Source organism: Myodes glareolus, chromosome 12 (assembly GCF_982192425.1).
Source record: "Myodes glareolus chromosome 12, mMyoGla1.1, whole genome shotgun sequence".
Taxonomy (NCBI): domain Eukaryota; kingdom Metazoa; phylum Chordata; class Mammalia; order Rodentia; family Cricetidae; genus Myodes; species Myodes glareolus.
The window spans coordinates 42,919,231-42,938,137 of record NC_142037.1 but is presented as its reverse complement, the minus strand read 5'-3'; the positions used below and the strand labels follow the sequence as shown (position 1 = coordinate 42,938,137).

Genomic DNA, 18,907 nt, shown 5'->3' with positions numbered 1-18,907 from the left:
TTTTTTCTAATTGAGAAATAGAGTTGTTTGGGCAAGTTTATTAGGTGACCTTGATTAAATTAAAGGGGTCAGGGATGGAACAGGCTTCAAGCCCATCGCCAATGATATTTTTTTTTTTAAAAAAAATGACTTCCTTCTAATTAAGCAGAAATGAGCATGAAATATTTTGTTTCTGAAAGGTTAAAAGAATTCCTCGGAGGAGGCAGTTCTCTTGTTACCCGCTTCTTATTGAACTCGAGAGAAAAAGTGCTGTGGAGAGCTTTCTATAAAGCGCTTTGTTACTACAGGGCTGATGATCAGGCATCAGTTAAAATATTCCTTAGGAGCCTAAATGCTACATAGCAGGGGTTGGGAAAAAAGTCTAGTTAAAATGTTAATTTCTATTAAAAAATCCCCAGGACCTTGGGGTGAGAAGTCCTTCTGTGTATGTGTTGCTTTTATTGGTTAATGAATAAAGAAGCTGGCTTGGCCTGTGATAGGGCAAAATAGAGCTTGGTGGGGGGGGGACTAAACTGAATGCTGGGAGAAAGAAGGTGGAGTCAAGAGAGATGCCATGTAGCCTCTACTGGGGACAGAAGTATTGGAACCTTGCCAGTAGGACACGAGCCTCGTGGTAAAATATAAAATAATGGAAATGGGTTAATTCTAGATGTAAGAGCTAGCTAGCAATATGCTTAAGTGATTGGTCAAGCAGTAATTTAAATAATATAGTTTCTGTATGATTATTTCGGAAGTCTGGGTGGCCAGGAAATGAATGAGCAGCCTCCCCCAATAGAACCTAACAGCTTTCACTAACAAAATAATAATAAAATAAAATAAAATAAAGATATTTTTCATCTGCAGTAACTTCAACCTTGTTCTAATTTCAAACGATACCATTCTTTCTCTTAGCTTTGCCCTTTACCTATCCATATTTCCCCATGATTTAATAACCTGAAAGGGTGTCTCATTCTTTTTGCCCTAAAGAGTTACACACGAGTCTTCGATACACAACACGGAAAGCCCAATTCCACAGGGAAGAGGGGACCACCTGGGGGACCACCTAGTGTCTCTAAGGAGCAGCAGCGAGAGAAACTGCACACTTTCCTGTCCTTCATACTGCTGTTCCTATCAACACTGGAGCCCAGCGGACATGGGCTTCATGAAGGAGGGAGGCACCAATAGATTTGAGAAAGACAAGGTGAGGGGACAGGATGAAACTTCAGTCGGTAAAGTCCTTGCCTGGTAAGCCTGAGGCCCTGAGTTGGATCTCCCGGAACCTACAGAACCTACGTTAAAGAAACCAAGCCAGGTATCACAGTGCATGCTGTGGCTCCTGCCCTGCGGGAGACAGAGACAGCTGGGTCCTTGGATCCCACCAGCTGGCCAGCCAGTCCAGCCTACTGGGTGAGCTTTAGGCCAGCAGGAGAGAGGGTGGGCCAGTGAACCTAAAAGGTGCCTGCGAAAAAATGGCCAAGGTTGTCCTCTGGCCTCCCACATGTGCACATATACAGACACAGGGTTGGGGAGGGGACTTTTAAGCTTGATACCTATTCTCAGACTTGGGACAAATATCTCAGGGTCCTTATCTGAAAAATGAGAAAAACGTTGTGAAGTATAGGGAAATTATAGTCTTTGTTTTCATGTTTGGCTCCAAACGAAGAACAAAAATATCCCCCAAGTGATGCGAAGTAAGTTCTTCCTAGCTGTAGCTTCTTGTCTATCCAAAGATCTCTCATCTGCCTACCGTCCTGTTGGCTTAAAGCACACATAAGTTTCTCTCAGGCTCACAGAGCTGAAATGAACTGTCATTTTTCGGAATCTCTCGTCTCTCGCCATTCTTTATAGCAAGGGTTCCCTGCGGGCTTCGGGCAGTAACTGAGTACACAGCAGGTGAAGGCTATCCTGGGCAAAAGCTATCCTTGGCAAAGGCTATCCTGGGCAAAAGCTATCCTTGGCAAAGGCTATCCTAGGCAAAGGAGGACTGTAATGGGCTGTGAGGACTTCCTAGAATGTATGAGCAATGCTTTCACTTCAGGGAGCGAGTCTTAATTAGTCTTACACGACTTTAGTAATTTCCCCTTTAATCTGGCACTTCCAGACAAAAGCCATGGTCCCAGGCACACTGTAATGATCCAGTGGATGTTGTTCAATTTTGTCACTGCTTTGTATTGTGACAATGCTTCATATAATTACAGAGGCCAAGAGCTAAGGCCAGGGGAAGGGATGGTTTTAGGAATTACACAAACTGTACTAGAAAAACCTAGTATGAAGACAAAAATGGAAGCCAATGGGTAAGTCACTAAGAGAAGAATGAAAGTTCACATCCTGTCCCCAAAACACTAGCCAAATATATTACAGATTGAGCCTCACAACTTATAATTACAATAACTCAACAAGGTCCACTATTGACTTTTTATATTTATTAAGCAATTCCACTTATTACTGGGGGTACAAAAACTCAATTTTGGTCCTTATTGAATTCAGAATATTGAGGAAAGAGAAAACATATTGCTTTGAGCGTCTCTTCCAGAACCCACCTTCCCTGGGTGTGGGAAGTACGGTGAGATTGATATTGTCCTGTATGCTCTCCCTCAGACTTCTATTTCAAAGATGTATTTAGAGGTATGTCTTATAAAGAAAAGCCCTGGGAACAGGGAAACAGGGAGAGGCACTTCAATAAGTCCTGAAATTAGATGTTGAGTCAATACACTGATAGTCTTGTGGGCGCTTGCAGGCCCTGGGGTGCAAAGAAAATAGGGAATACCATGGGAAGTCAAAGGGCTGATATTGCAGCTTAGATCAATCACTTATTGTGTGCTCATGTTCAGAGAGAAGGATCCTTATTTTTCTCTTTATCACTTTGGAGAGTTGGGTAACAGAAGACACTGGCTGCAACTGTGTGCATGGCTCACCCACTCCCGACATTTCTCCAAACTGTTTCTTCTTTCTGTCTATACCCATATAGCAGGCACTCTTTAAGGAAATATCTTTCCACCAGAAGACTGACTGACTGCAACTTTCCTGAATATTTATTTTTGTTGGAGTTGACTCAAAAGCAGTTTCCTGGGTGCATCTTTACTATGCAACACTTGAAGGACCTGTTCGGCTAACATCCTAAGGTTCCTTACACTGTCAGCACTCGGATGACTTACTATGGCAGGATCGTTTTTGCTACCGGTTTGATGTCTGCGTGAACCAGTGTTAGCGGAGAGGGGCGCTTGGACTTTGGGGCTGTTGAAATGGATATGTGCTCCATCACCTTTTATCGTGTTTACCTTTTCATATTTTCATAGTGACTGTATTATTCACAGCCAGGTTTTTTTTTTAAGGGAACTCGGAAGCTTTTCCTCATTATCGGCAGCTATTCTACGTATCCTTCTTTCTGCAAGCTATACCCTCACGCCCATCCAGATGTGTATTTGATATCGGCTATCCAGCTAATTTTTCTTGGTACGGAATTTTAACCTTAATGTTTTCCTCATGGTATTATTAAGATAACACACACACCTCTAAAGTTTTAGGCATTTTGGAAACACACAAAGAAGGAAAAAATAAAAATCATTTATAATAAAAAAATCAAATTATCATCTTTTACAGACACACACTCTAAATATTTTTACTCATTTCCTTATAGTAAATATAGTATGCTTCCTCCTAACATATAAATTTTGCATGTACACTTATGTAAGCACATATTTGGGATCAGTCACATATGTGATTTCATAAATGCTTTTATCGCTTAGCAGCCACACTGAGAACCTTTGATTGTGCCACTTAAAAATCTCTAAAACATGATTCTTTTTCCAAATCTGATCAGATGTATCACTAAACAATACTCTACTGCAGTGTGTACCTGATAGTGCAGCGAGAGATTTAAATGTTTCGAAAGTAATGCTGAGAAATGAAAATGTATATAACCACTTCAAGATGCAATGGCCACATGCCCCAAGTGTAAACCCAAAAGCTTAGAATCAGAAAGGACTCACCGTGGAACATGCATTGTCCAGTCTGAAGCACTGCAATTAACATGTTAGCAACTGTGGCCCCAGAGAAGATTCTCTCTGCTCCTCTGCTAGTGGTTGGAGTTTAAATAAAAAATTTTCTTCCTTAAAAACTTCTCAGGAGATTTTACACATCGTGTCCTGAAACCAGGATGCCCCAATTCTGAACACATTGTCTGCTCCAAGTATCAAGAGATTAAGCCACAGGAAAGCATAATACGAGCACAACTTGCAGGCTGCTTTAAGCATCGATTCCTAGGACTTCTAATTACAAGACAAACATGCAATGGAAAGTGGAGTTTCTGAAAATAAGAGAGGAAACAATGACTTTTTTCAGGTTCCTTTTCCATTAGTCTGTGGCTACCTGATCGGGATGATGTCTGGCTAGGGTCTCCTTTTCCATTAGTGTGCGGCTACCTGGTTAGGATGATGTCTGGCCAGGGTCTAATAGCTTGATGCCACGAAGTGTGCTTAGATGAATGATGAAATATAAAAACATGAGAATAAGGACATTGACGCCCATTGGCAGTATATCATGGTGCTAAGACGTTAGCAACAGCTATGTTTTAATATGGTTTGATATTGATTCTCTTGGCCAGTGTTCCACTTTGACAACCTTGGAGGCACACTTTAAAACTTGAGACAGAGAGACATGGGAGAAAAATCAATGGGTAAGAACTTTTCATTAGTAACTGGCCTGCATATCTAGGGCTTCTCAGCCATGTTCACATTTAATGGATCTGAAACATGGTCTTGGAGGGCTGTCTCCGTAATTAGGCCTCGAGAACCTCAGGTGTGCACTCATGGTAGCCTCAGCTCCCAGGGATTTGTGAGAAAGAGCCAGGAGCCAACAGGGAACACAGACTTGCTCTGCATTTTTTTATGTCATTAACATAGCAGAAGGCTTTTAAAAAATGTGTTGTATAAACAGGCCTGTCTAAAACCAAATAATTTAAAATTCCCTCTATTGAGCTTTACAAAATACATTGAAATAGATAGTTCTGCTGCACAGAAGGGCAAAAAATTAGAAATCCAAACTTTTCCTCTAGCACTGCAACAGCCATATTTTCTGCTACAGTCGCCATCCTTAGGTACTGACTTCCTTCAGAGGCTGTATTTTGTTTTTATATGAGAAGTAGGTTTGCTCTGAAACCATGCTAGCTGCCTTTCAAGGGGAGGGCAGTGAGCTAACAGGCTGAAAGTATCTTCTGTGAGCATCTACTGAAATCACAGGCGAGCAAGCCCTTGACAGCACACAGCAGCATTGAGAACAAGTTCCCTTTTCACGGTCGGGCATGCTTCTGTATCGCTTACAGGGTAAAGGCGGAAACCAGTAGTTAAGGCAAGGCGATGGAGCCCCATGCTTAGCAAAACAAGAGACACATACAAACTCACCTGGAGCCTGCCATCTAACCCCTTCCAGAATTAGTCGGCTAGCTTTTTCCAGAAGTCGTGACGACTACACTTAAACTCCAACAACACTGTGCTAATTTTGCTCCAACTCGAGCCGAAAAACATATTTTCACATCCTGTCAGGACGAGATGCTAAGGGTGTCGGTAAAATGACACCCCAGTAAATGTAAATTTAGACTGCTGTTACAAGCCCCTGCCTGGCTCCAGGAGGTGTTAGGTTGCTATAGTATTTGCCATAGCAACTTCGCATCTTATTACATAAATATTCCCTCGGTGTCCTTCGAGCCTGCTAAGGAAACTGGGGAGTCTCAGTGAGCCTCAACACAGTGAGATGGCCCCAGCCACAGGGAGCCGGAATAGATCTGATGGTGTTCTGGGAAGCTGAAAAATATTGGGGTACTGTGGGCTGTATGCAAGTGGTGAGGCTGAGACCCCCCCGATGTCTGAATCCTTTACAGTCAAGCCCCCCATGGCTCTCCCTTTCAGACAATGATTTAGAGATCCTTACTCCCTTCTTCTGTCTGGTAGGTGGCCTGTAGCCCAGGCCTTCTGCGGGGTCCAGAAGGTCTCACTCTCAGCCTTGCAGAGCCCCTGTGCGTTTTGTATGTGCACCTGGGGGTGGCAAAAGGGAAGCCATCCGTTCCATCGAGGGAGTCTTTCTCGCTTCAGGCAGAGCACAGGTGTTGGACCCTAACAAGGGCTCCACTGAGCTTTTAAGGAAGGGCAGCAAAGCAGCAGAGTCCTGGGGAGACCCTTAGATGATCACCTCGACACAGGCAATCTAAAAAACACAGGGCGGTTTTACCGGAAGTAGTCGATTATGGAGAGTTTGCTCATTATAAGGAAAATCAGGAGTCAACTGTGGCATTGCTAGGTTCTGCAGAACAGTAAGGGCATAAGTTTACAGTAGGATCAAGAATGTATAATCCAGATACATAGGGCCCGTCTGGGCAGCAGGAGGGCTTCCATAAGAAAGGACTCCTCATCTACAGGGTCCATTAAATAGCATCTGTCTCCAAGTATTTAACAGATAAATCAATTTTCAAGGAGAAATGGTTTTTATATTTTTTAAAGAAGTCTGTCCATTATGGCAGGGAATTGTAACTGTACATAAAATCAGGGAACTGAAAAATCGACCCCAAACCAACATTTATTTGAAGTCCGTTGGTAAGATTTGCACAGTGTGTGAAAACAAAGCAAAACTATTCCCTTGCCGGCCCTAGATTCCCGGAAGACACACAGCTGAGGCCGAAAAGTGAGGGCTTGTCTTTGGTTCCGTGGTCCTTCCTCAACAGATGCTACTGTGCTTAGGAGATGTCCAAGCCTGTCAGGACATGGAAAAGCAGTTTGTCCTAGCCTAGGCTTCTACTCAGTGCTGTCCCTGCCTTGCGGAGCATGGGCCCTGGCATGCAGCTACCAACTGAGCCTGCACACTTTCCACAGCAGACACCTCTTGTTCTGTCAGGCGCTAAACCTCTGTGGCTGGCTGCTGCAGAGCACAGTTCAGCCCCTCCTCCCACCTCTCTCTCTCTCTCTCTCTCTCTCTCTCTCTCTCTCTCTCAAGAAAGCCTCCGGCAAACTGCCTTCGGCACAGCCATTTTTAGTCAGCTGGAGGACTCTAGTTTGGTATTTAGTAACTCCTATGCCTGGCTGGTGTGGACCCTGCAGTGAGCCTCTTCTCAGACTCCCCGTGGGGGCATTCCCCACTGGGCTTTCAGAACCTAATTATGAGGGGAATTCGGTAACAGAAAATCAGAGATAATCTTGGAACTCAAGAAATCAAGGGGGCAGACGAAGATGACCTTAATATTCATATTTTTAAACCCAAGGCATCCTGCTACGGATAAAACTATTCGGATCAAATACTGCTATTCTAATTAACATTGACTTGCTAATTTGACTGGAAATCACCATCCAAGTTCTCGGTGAAATGAAAGACAACAATAATAAAACAAAACGGTATTGTGGATTTCTATGGACATTTGACAACGTAGAGAAAGCTTCATTGCTCAAAAAGTATTTGTGAGTAGGGAGAGGCTCAGTGGGCAGAAATGCTTACCGTGCAAGCCTGAGACCCTGATGTTAGATCCCTAGAGCCAAATCCACTTTAAAAAGGAAAGGGTAGAGGGGGGGAAGAGCTAGATGAGGTCATACCTAATTAAGTGGGAGGTGAAGGCTGGAGTAGCACCGGAAACTTGAAGTCTGGCTCGTCTGGAACATGCAGCATGGTGACAGAAATAGCAAGAGACACACTGCCTCATACAAGGCGGACGGTGGAAGTGACTCCTGAAAGTTGTCTTCTGACCTATGCACTTCTGTGCATGCCTAGACACACACAGGAGCACACACACAGGAGCACACACAGACACACACACACTTATACCAAGAACCCAGACCTTCAGTGAGGTTCGGTTAACATCTCAAAGCATTTGTTATATACTGTAGAAGGGTTGAAGGGTTGTAAGTTACAAGCAAAGACGTTTTCATTCTACCTTTCTAAAATTTGTGATTTCTGAACAAGCACGGAAGAGTGGATGGACGGCACAACCTTAAGCCGGGGATGGATGATGCCACACTTAACTTCCTGGCTTTAGGACACACCTCTTGTTTAGTCTGGTGCCTTAATTAACATACCACGCTTTATTTCTTCAAAACGCATCCATTGCATCCTTTGGAGGGCAGGGATATCAGGTCTAACTCTCTCTATTTGGAGGCACAATGCCTTCACCATGCCACCGTTGTGCTTTGCCAATGCCTTCCTTCAGTAAGCAGAAAGATGCCTATCCAGCCAGAGACACCGAGTTTCACACCAGGTTCCGAATGTTTTGGCAAAGACGAGCAAAGCAACCTCATTGAGTATGCATCTTAACATGTGCCTTTTAAATGGAACCAGGACAAATGTTCTCGGCGTTAGCTGTCTTGTGAAAGAATGCCATCACCGCGATGGGATGGAGGGGGACATGCGAGTCAAGGTCAACATATTTGTTGGGAGAATGGTCTGGGGCCAGGTGTTGGAGAACAACGGAGACAACATCAGAGCACGACCGAGTAATTATTTTGTGCTTGGCCTTATTCATAAGATCAAAAGTCTCGCCCACCCTGCATACAATGGCTTGTTGAACTCGAACAATTCTAAAACTTATTGGGTTCCTCCATACCAAGCCTCCCAGGTGCAGCGTCCCTCCTGTCCTCCTTGTAGGCAGCTGCCCCACCTCCACGGTCCACTTGGAGAGAAAAAGATGGACAGAGCCACGGAAGGTAGCAGGGGTGGACAGAGGACTAGATGTGGGTTTAAAGGCTTGGCTTGATTCCAGCAGGAGGCAAACTAAGCATAACCCATTCACATTCTTATCAAAAGCTGGCTTTCTAGGCTCCAGAGGAGGGGGCCGGTTTTCGTCAGTGGATGCTTGGTGAAACCTGCCATGGTTTTCAGTTTATTAGCAGAACCATTTCCATTTTCATCACTATCTTAGCTTTGCTCCAACGAATGCCTTTTCCCTCTTAAGACCGACCAATGACAGAGTGTGAACGGTCTGCCAAGAACTATATTAAAGCAGAACCAGGGAACTCTAGCCAAAGATATGCTGTAAATTATTTTACACAGAAAAAAAAGTAAAAAATAGAATGGTAAAGTCTTTATGACCAGAAAAGCAGAGACACATTGAAATAGTTTGGTTATTAAGAAATAAAACCCAAGGTATCATGCAAGTCCTTATATACATAACCAACTTGCTATTTCTAGACACAAAGTCAGTTCTCTCCCTGGCAAATCTCCTGCCTGTTGCAGTTGTCTCTGTCCTAGCGGGGAAATGCTATGCACTGGGAGCTCCAGCCCGACCACCCTGAGTATGGCTTCACCATGTCTTCCAATCACCGGTAGAAGGTTCCCTAAGGGGTGTTCTTTCCCAGAATTTCTAATAATTTCTGGGCCGGCTATTTCCTTAGGATACTTGAGGCAAAGACAAAAAGAAAAACTTTCTGCCGGGAGAAGCTGGGCCAGAGATGGCTCCTGCAGAGAAGAGCGAACCTCACTTTGTTGTTCGCAGTTCCCATCAGTTCATCAGAGCAGGACATTTTGGGGAAGCAGTACCCATGTGGGTGACGGCCAGTCACACGCGTGTACCTAAGAATGAGTGGTGAGGAAAGGTGTCTCCTTTAGGCTCTGAGCTCTCTGTCCCTGCCCCTCCTCCTTTGCTTCAAGTCGTTATTATTAGCATGGTTTAGTCCAAAGACCAGCCGGGAGTTCTTGCCATTAGGCAATGTCCCTGAATCCTCAGGGCTGAGAGGAAAACAATGGCCTGCTTGTGGGCAGGATCTCCAGGGCCTCGGGGAATAAAGATGGCCAGCTGCTTCCTCTTCTCTTTAATCAGTCTGTGCTCTGTGCAGAAGCCACACGCCATGTCCTCTGGCCCAGCTCATTTGAAGAAACACGAAAAGGACTTTGAACTGCCGGGGCCTGGCATTTGAACTCCAGGCCTTTCGTCTCTTCCCTCGGTTCGTGGCAGACAGCATGCACTGCATTTGTTCATTAATTCTGCTGACCAGGTAACAGGCCTGGGGAAACCTTTACGGTACAGGCTGTACTTCACGATCTCATCGGATGCCTGGGGTGTAAGCCAAGAGATGTCTGGGAAATTGTTCTCCAATAGGCCTCCGGGGGGACTGCTGGTCTCTGAGGAGGGCACAGGTCCTTGCCACCTCTGTGGGCATGTCTAAAGTGAGTGAAGTTCTGTGGATGTATTGCTGATGGGATTTGCCAGATTGACCTAGGGAGCCTTCTGTCTATTCATCCTGATGCCAGGCTATCCTAAACAAACTGAAATCGCATGTATGTCTCCCTAGGAAATCTGAGTGCTGTTTAAAAAAGAAATGTTGCATATACAAAAAAGGGACAGGTTCAACTTGGAATTTTAGACTCAGTTCTTTTACACCTAACGTTAAGAATCTTAAGAACTCAGCTTTCACTTTCAAAAATTATAAAACTATGTTGGAAAGAAACATTTTATAGCAGGATCACAGGGAATTTCAGAAAAATCACAGGTCTACCCCTTCTTTTCATATATGAAGACTTACAGAACAGAAGTGCCCACGAGGACAGAATTCTCCAATAATGGAGAATTCTCCAAGCCTTAGAGTGGAACAGTCCTGAGAAAGGTGTCTCTACCTAATGAGAAGCATAAACACTGGACGAGCTTGCAGACAATGGGAAGTCCCTGGGAGACAGTGTTTGCTTGCATGCTAAGCTTCTAAAGAAACTTCAAGGATGGGACTTGGGGGGAAGCCAGGGTTTCTAGGGCCAACGTCTCTCCAATGTCAGAAGGTATCCCACGGGCTTCCCTAAAGATCCTTCATTACAGACACCAGGTCCTACTTCCCTGTCCTGCAAGTGTGTTTCAGTGGGTCCTGATAGTGTCGGGAGAGAGACTGATGTCTGTCAACACTGCGTTTGATGCCACTTAACATCCACAGAGAACATTGACTGTCCACTGTCTGTTCTGACACCAACTGATTTTGTCTAAGTTCTATGTCCCATATCCTCCAGGCTCATGGAGTACTCCTAAAACTCACTATTACCCAGAATTGCCTTGCCTTGCCCCCTCCATCGGGAAAATAGTAAATAAGCACTATGTAACATTGGGCTGGCGAGTGGTTACACTTGGTGTTTAATCATGCACATCATAAATAAGCCTATCTCTTCTATATAGTCTGCCTAGTGTCATTTCCTATCAGGGAAACTCCAGAGGGCATGGCGGGGGTCGTCTTTGCTTTTACCCCATACACTTCTACCAACACATTGGCCGAGGTCCTCTATTTCAGTAGCCGACAGTCTTTGAGCTAGAAGCCAGAGACAGGTGTGACTCCCAGGCGACTCTCGGAGACAGTGTGAATCGGTCTTAGATAAGGCGGAGCACACAAAGAAGGCTTTGCTTGAGCTCCACTCTTAACCCAAGGAGTGGATGCCCCTCACTTGGTACCAGGTGTGGCCCCCATCCGGATGCAAGGTTAGGTGAACTGTATTGGGGGACAGAGTTAATTTTCCAGCACGCTGACTCGGAGCATGGCAAGCTTCTTTAGGGATTAAACAACCCCTGAGCAAGAAGCACACGGACCGAGATAAGAGTTTCACCTGTAATTCAGCATCAGCTGCGGCTGCCACCCTCTGGAAAAGGGGTTTTATGGGAACAGGCACACATCTCTGAACAAAGCATAACGGCCCAAGATCTACATATGGAGAAACAACTGGAGCAATTTAAATCATCATGTTCCCAAGGAGGAGTTTAACATTCTATTAATAAAATGTAGTCACCCAAAAGATGAAAGTTTAGTGTAACTCAAATAAAAGTGAGTTATGTGGCCGTCTCCTCACACTTCTTCCCCACGTAAGGTTCGGGGCTCGTTATGACGCCTCCTGGGGACCTGGCAGTTGCCAGCATTACCTGATTCATCGACTCTCATTTTTTTGGTTGGGCTGTCACAGTTCTCATCATCGGACATCTCCATTTCCTCCTCACGGCGGATGCCCATGAGCTGCTCGCTTTGAGCGTTCCGGAGCTCCTGAAAGCACAGGGCGCGTGAACGTCAGAAACATGGCCACCGTCATCGCGCCATCTCCCCACGGTCTCTGGCAGATTACGACTCACATATCAACATGTAGAGCCTAAAGCGTCCCCCCAAAATTTAGAAGAATCTTGTGAGGGGATGGGTCGGAAGAGCGGCTGAAGGCTTTAGTGTCAGACACTTGGGAGAAATCCTTGCTCGCCAATGATTTGGAAGGGCTCTGTGATGAATGGGTTGATCTCTCTGTCGTCTCAGTGTCCTGATTAACAAGGTCTGCTCTGGCAGGGCCACCGAAAAGTTACAGAGGACTAGCGACTACAGAGCTGGCACACAGAAGTAGCATCAACAGCTAGTAGAGATATGAGCAATAAGATATTAGGAAGGCTATATTTAGATTGCTCCTTAAATCCTAATTTAAGAATACGACTATATACCAATTTTGCTCAATTTGCTTCCTGGAACATCGTGATACTAAGGACGAAATGAGTTAAGACATTTAAAAGACTGTAGTGTATATGTGTGGAATGTACGGCTGAATCAACTTTTTAATTTAATTTATTTTAATTTTTTTTATTTTTTATTTTTATTTATTTATTTATTTTGCTTTTCAAGACAGGGTTTCTCTGTGTTACAGACCTGACTGTACTGGAACTAGTTCTTGTAGACCAGGTTAGCCTTGAACTCACAGAACTCTGCCTGTCTCTGTCTCCTGAGTACTGGGATTAAAGTCATGCACCACCATTGCCCAGCTTATTTTTGTTAGATTTATTTACTTATTGTGTATACAACATTCTGCCTCCATGTATGCCTGCGTGTCGAAGAGGGCACCAAACCTCATTAGAGATGATTGTTAGCCACTGTGTGGTTGCTGGAAATTGAACTCAGGACCTCTGGACGAGTAGCTACCTAGCTTCTGAGTCATCTCTCCTGCCCTTGGTGTATATGTGCGGCATGTATGTGTGTATGTGTGTGTGTCTATGTGTGACTGTGTGTGTCTAGAGACTGAAATTGGTGTTTTTCTTTCTTGTTCTTCACCTTGCTTTCTGATATAGGGTCTCTCACTGTTTCAGACTAGGTGGCTATAAAGCTCTAGAAACTTCCTGTCTTCACTTCTCTAGCTCCGAACCATAGGTGCACGCCTATGCAGTTATTCATAGGGATCTGAACGTGTGTCCTCGTGTTTGCTTACAGACTGAGCCATTTCCCCGGCTCTCATGCTAGACACTGTGTTGAACTGATTTGTAGTTGCCTAGATATGATTTATCCAAACATTCATTCATATATTCATGACATAACATTCAAAGGACGCTGATCAAATAAACACAGAGAGGTCTTCTCTTTTATAGCCTGTTACTGTGTTCATGGGGCTGTAGTTTTGTGGTAGTGATGGCTCAGCTATTACTTTTTTAACTACAGATCTGTGGTCTGAGGACCTGCCATGTCTAGGGACTTGGGTTAGCAGTGAATGAAATCAAGTCAGGAAATTTCATTGAGCTTCTGTTCACGTAAAGTGGGGTAATATTAAGACAAGGATATTTGGCTGCCATGGCATGTTAGTAAATCCATTGTAAAAAGTACCAAATTACACATAAAATCCTTACCAATGTTCCTAAAAGCAGAATTCTGTAATTGTTTACATTAATTGGCTATATCATTATTTTATACCCAGCCAATTGTGATGCCTTGTACACTCTGTTCCCAGAGCATGTACTGCTCTCAAACAGACCTAGAACAGAGAAAGGCCTCCATTGTTCCGTTTTCTTCTTTTAAAGGCCTCTAACTAAAAGTCAAACACTTAAGATACTTTTACTTTATAATAAGTCTATGAGTAACAATAAAAGTAAACAATCCCACCAACTCATTGGGGGCATGACCACTGCCCACTCAGTGGACCTGCCTTGCTGCCCTGGCTTCAGAAGTCTTCCCTTAGCTCACAGATTTGAACTGTCGCAGGATGGGAGAAAATTCCATGCTGTTAACAGTCTTCTAATGGACACCTCTGCACCCAAGGAATTATCCTTGAGGAGGACAGGGAAGCAGGAGAGCAGACAGTCACAGGAGAGTCCCTGGAGCTCACTGGGCCGATAAACAACACCTCCCTTTGTGACCATGCCACCCAGGAGGAAGAAGGGCTGATTCTGTCTTAAATAAGGCTGCCGGGTCTTGGAGGAAGACACCACATGAGATTAGTGGGGAAATTTCTAGGCAATGGACAGCTAATTTTTCTATTGCTGAAGAGTTCAATTACCAAAGAGGCGGCGTGGAAAAAACCAAAACAAGGAGAAACCAGGTGGAAAGAATAAACAAAGCTGAAGGGGCGGTTGCTTAGTTCTGCAATTAAAGACAAACTGTCACATGACAGTTGTTTTGTGGGGAAGGTGGCTGGAAGGGGAAATATTGGAGGGAGGGGAACCTAGGGTGTTTCCACAGGGTGCCCGTGGTTCAGCAGTAAATCACTAACACACTCTAATAAATCTGCAGAGGTGTTGCAGGTAATTAACAGATGCTGTACATGGGAATGCAGAAAAATCAAGCCAATTATCAAGCTTATATGCAACTGAGACATCATCCACAATGTTAAATTACTAACTTGTATTTAATCAATTAAGCAACATGTAGGAGAGAAAAATAAAAGGTAATTTAAAATTCTGTTTTCTCATGTTTTCCAAGAAACAAGGTTGGTTATTGGCAGGAGGGACTTTTGAGAATGACATTCCAACCCTCTGGAGTCTCCATTCTGTCTCCCAGGATTGAGAAAGCAAGTAGGACTTTCCTGACAGAGGCAGGCAGCCTGGCATGCCATGCTCTAAACAGCGACAGATGTGGGAGAGCAAGAGATAGGGAAACAAAGTGGGCCCAGGCCGGAGGTGATGCCAGTATCTGATGTCCACTGACCCACATGGAGAATGGTCTTTCTGTGCCCACATGTTTTCAGCATACTGACACTCACTGGGTGTCTGCTAAAATTTCCTTAGTGACATTTTATTTTCTATGATTTTTTTTAAAAAAATTCAAAGGTTTGCCATTGAATCATCATTGAGTTTTCATAACCCTCAGTGTCTTTATTGCATCATAAACAGAGGCCTCTTTTTAATGCCCCCTCTTAAAAATCAACTTTAACTTGGGTTGCATTTTGGTGTCAGAGAAAACTATACATACCCTTCTTTTGGTATGGGAGCCCTTGAAAAATGAAAGAGAAATCCTACCTCCTCCGTACATTCCCCAACAGTGGAAGCAAGCTGGATCGGTCACCAGCCACCTTCTTAGGCACTAGTGACCACCACTTAAAAACGCCCTTACCAACAACTACCCTAGTGTTTTCAGCATCCCATTACTGTGAAGTTACTCAGTATTTGCCATAATAACAGTGACAATAAAAAACTACTTAGTATTCATGTGGATATTACATGTAGTGCCATTGGTATTCAACTGCAATTTAACATTAGTTAATGGGCACTTAAAATGCTACCCGGATGATTGATGTCACAGTGCTTTGTGTTTCCTCAAACTCTTCATAAAACACTTATTTTTCCAAGTGGGAGTCAGAACCATTACATAAATAAGCCTTACCTTCTATAACTTTGTGATTTTTGAGAGAGGGGAGTGTGTCTCTTAGAGAACTTTAACATTAACATGCTAGAAATGAAGCGGCATCCAAATGAAAATCATTCTCTCACTTAAGAAGAAGCAAAGGAAGACGGGATACTTACTTTCACATGACAGGTTCAAAGCGTACGCTACAGGTGGAGTCAAAAATAACAGCTGGGTGACCAATGACTAACGACACAGTTTGGTCTGAATAGGTAGCAAGGAAAGTCAAGGTGCGGTCTCTTTCCTTGGCAGGGGATACTCACACTTCGCACATGCATTGATGCTGTGAACGCAGCTAGCCTGGACATTTGCTCCCATCATGAGCTTTGCTCTGGGGAGAGAGGTGACAGACCCTCCTGGCTAGCCCAGTGGACAAGGCATGGCTGATGACAAGACAATATGGAGAGAAAGGCATGCTTGTCATTTCAAGCCCAAAGAGCCAACTGTCATCACCACATAGATCACAGAAGGAAAACGCTGTACTTAACGGTTAGCTTTCCTGATTGGCTTATCTAGGCATTTCCATCTAATTTTAGCTAAAGCATCTCAGTTTGTTTTTGAGCGAGCTCTTTAGTATGAATGGGAAAGACTCTTTTCTCCCTTGGAGAGGAGGAGATAATGTTCTAAGTGTGAAGGCAGCTGCTTTTCTGGACGAGAAATGAAGGAGAGCTGGATGTGGAGGGGGCAATGAGGACAGCGACAGGAGGGCTGCCCGCTGTAACGAAACCATTAGCGGCTACAGCCACTCTATTCTCTGCCAATCCAGCTGTGTGACGGTGGTTAGAAAGGAACAGTAAAATCACCAACCTCGGAATGCTTTCGCCAAATGTCTATGTTCTTGCGCTGAGCTTTCGAGAAATGGTCCCAAGCTTTTTGTCTGGTAGAAGCGTTGAAAACGGCCACAATCTGCTCAACTTTGGTGAACAAGGAAGTCAAACAAGACAAGTAATTTATGTTGTGATCACTCTAGGGAAGCAAAGCAAAGACACTAGGAGTCTATGGATGATGTCACAATCGAAACAACATCATCAATATCCATCCAACTTGTGCCTTTTTGTACTTACAGTTTAGCAAGGTTGGGGATGTCTCCCTTCAAGTCTGTCTCCATAACGTTAGGTTAAAACAAATTCTATGGATGACCAGGGAAAGGATCATGGGCATCTACCTCCAAGCATCCTTTAGCTGTTGTTTATGAATCTGATATGGCAGATTATAGACCTAGGTCTATATGTATATAGACCCTGATATTGTCATACAAATAAAGATATATAAAGTCCTGCACAGTTAGGGATTTCAAAGTAAGATCAGGCTGGAGAGTCTGAAGTCCAAGAACTAAACATGTATCATTTTTCTTTGTTCTCCATCTCAAGGGCTTAAGTACAGCCCACTGAAGAAGACACTATGTCTAAGATCCAAATTTGGGACATAAATAGTTGTGTTATAGCTTCCTTAGTCTCAGGAACCATTTTTCTCCCCGCTGTTTTTCTCTAAGGACTGAAACCAGTCCTCCTGTCCGTTGGCTGGTGACAGGTGCTACCCATTCCTCATGAAGACAGACAAAAGCTCACCTGGTCAGCAGCTCCCACCTGCAGGTCTGACTTCAGTATTCCCGATTGAGCCCCTCCCCTGTCTTCTACTGTTCCATGATCACTTTCATAAACATCCCCTCCTGACTCTCACACCATTTGAGGCTTTAATTCTCTCACCTTGACTTCATCCATCAATTCTGTTATCTCCAGGGACAGTGCTATTTGGATGGGAAATGTTGAGGGATTGCAAAAAATTATATAGAGGAAAAGATGGGGTCTTAGTGAATGTTAGGTATGGAGCCAACCAACTATTTACTCGGTCTTGCTTGAGTAGTTGTTGATCTGGTAAGCATGGGGTTAAAAACACTAGTGCTCTGAGTCAGTCACATGATTAAACCCGAACTTCTAAATATGGAGCTCAGTTCTTATGGATGCTAGCACTGTATCCCACAATTCCTTAGTGATTCCCGAGGCTTTGTTATAAAAAAAAAGAGGACTTCAATTCTCTTCCAGATCTTCAGGCATTAAAAAAAAAGCCACAATAGCAAAGCCCCTAAAGGTGAGTGACCTTCAGTGGCAAAATAGTAGCACACAAAATGATCGAGTACATGACGCGTTAGAGCAGTGGTTCTCAACCTATGGGTCACGACCCCTTTGAGGGGTGTCAAATGACCCTTTTACAGAGGACACAAATCACACATATCAGATATTTACATTACGATTCATAACAGTAGCAAAATTACAGTTATGAAGTAGCAACACAAGTTAATTCTATGGTTGGGGGTCACTACAACATAAGGAACTGTATTAAAGTGCCACGGCATTAGGAAGGTTGAGAACCACACTGTGCTAGAGAGAGATAAGGTATGTTCTATTTCTCATGGCACTGTTAATATTTCCTTTAATGCTAATAAATACTTCTTGGCCTTGACCTCCAGTTATTTTCACGTGGAATATTAGTATTTGCTATTCTGTACCTGAGAAAAATCTCAATTGTAAACTCATCTAGAAAGCCCCATTCTCACTTATGATGATATTTTGTTTGTGCTTTAACAAATAAAGCTTGCCTAAAGATCATAGTGCGGAACTAGTCACACCAATTAGCCGTCGAGGCCAGGCAGTGGTGGTGCACACCTTTAATCCCAGCACTCAGCAGACAGAGGCAGGTGGATTTCTGCCTCTGTTCAAGGCCACCCTGGACTACAGAGATTGAATCAGGCAAAAAGAGAAATAGTGCCCATAGTGCTAGGGAGGTGGAGATGGGAAGTGATATGGCTGGGTGGAGAGAGGAATGTAAGTGGGAGGAGATAGGAGCTCAGGGCAGTCTGAGGACTTGTAGAGGCAGGGCACCCCATTCGGTCAGAGGTTTTCATAGAGGTGAGAACTAGTGACTAGCTGCTCTGCTTCTCTGATCTTTCAGCTTTCACCCCCTCATATCTGACTCTGGGTTTTTACTATTAAGACTAATTAGAATTTGTGCTACACTCATGTTATACTACGAATCTGTCTATCTCAGTTTTAAGGAGACCATTTTCTGTAGCAGGGTTTTACATTCTCCCTGACTTCTGAGGCTTCCCTGCTCTGCCTCAGAAAGCTTTCAGGTTTGTCACCCTGAACCATCATAAGCGCTGACCTTCATCTGACCTTTACCCTTAGTGTGCAGCGTTGGGGTGGACACCCAGCCTCTCTGCTGGCTTTGTCTGCCTGCAGCCTGGGATCACTGGTGATTTCAGCTGTCTCTTGTGGCATCAGCCTGTAGAAGCCAGAAGACACCTCAGACAAAGTCAACAGGCAGGGCTGGTGACGCTGAAGCTCCATGGCTTTAAACAGCAA

General features: G+C 44.1%; 1 protein-coding gene across 4 annotated transcripts in view; it reads right to left on the bottom strand.

The window, feature by feature from the left end:
- Enox1 (ecto-NOX disulfide-thiol exchanger 1) overlaps window positions 1–18,907 on the bottom strand; it is a 554,924-nt gene that overhangs the window by 89,398 nt on the left and 446,619 nt on the right. For all 4 annotated transcript variants that reach the window (XM_048422010.3, XM_087912247.1, XM_048422009.3 and 1 more), the window contains 2 exons: window positions 16,353–16,459; window positions 11,834–11,951 (listed from right to left, as the gene is read on the bottom strand). In XM_048422010.3, coding sequence (XP_048277967.1) covers window positions 11,834–11,951; window positions 16,353–16,459 — 225 coding nt within the window. The remainder of the gene's footprint in view (window positions 1–11,833; window positions 11,952–16,352; window positions 16,460–18,907) is intronic.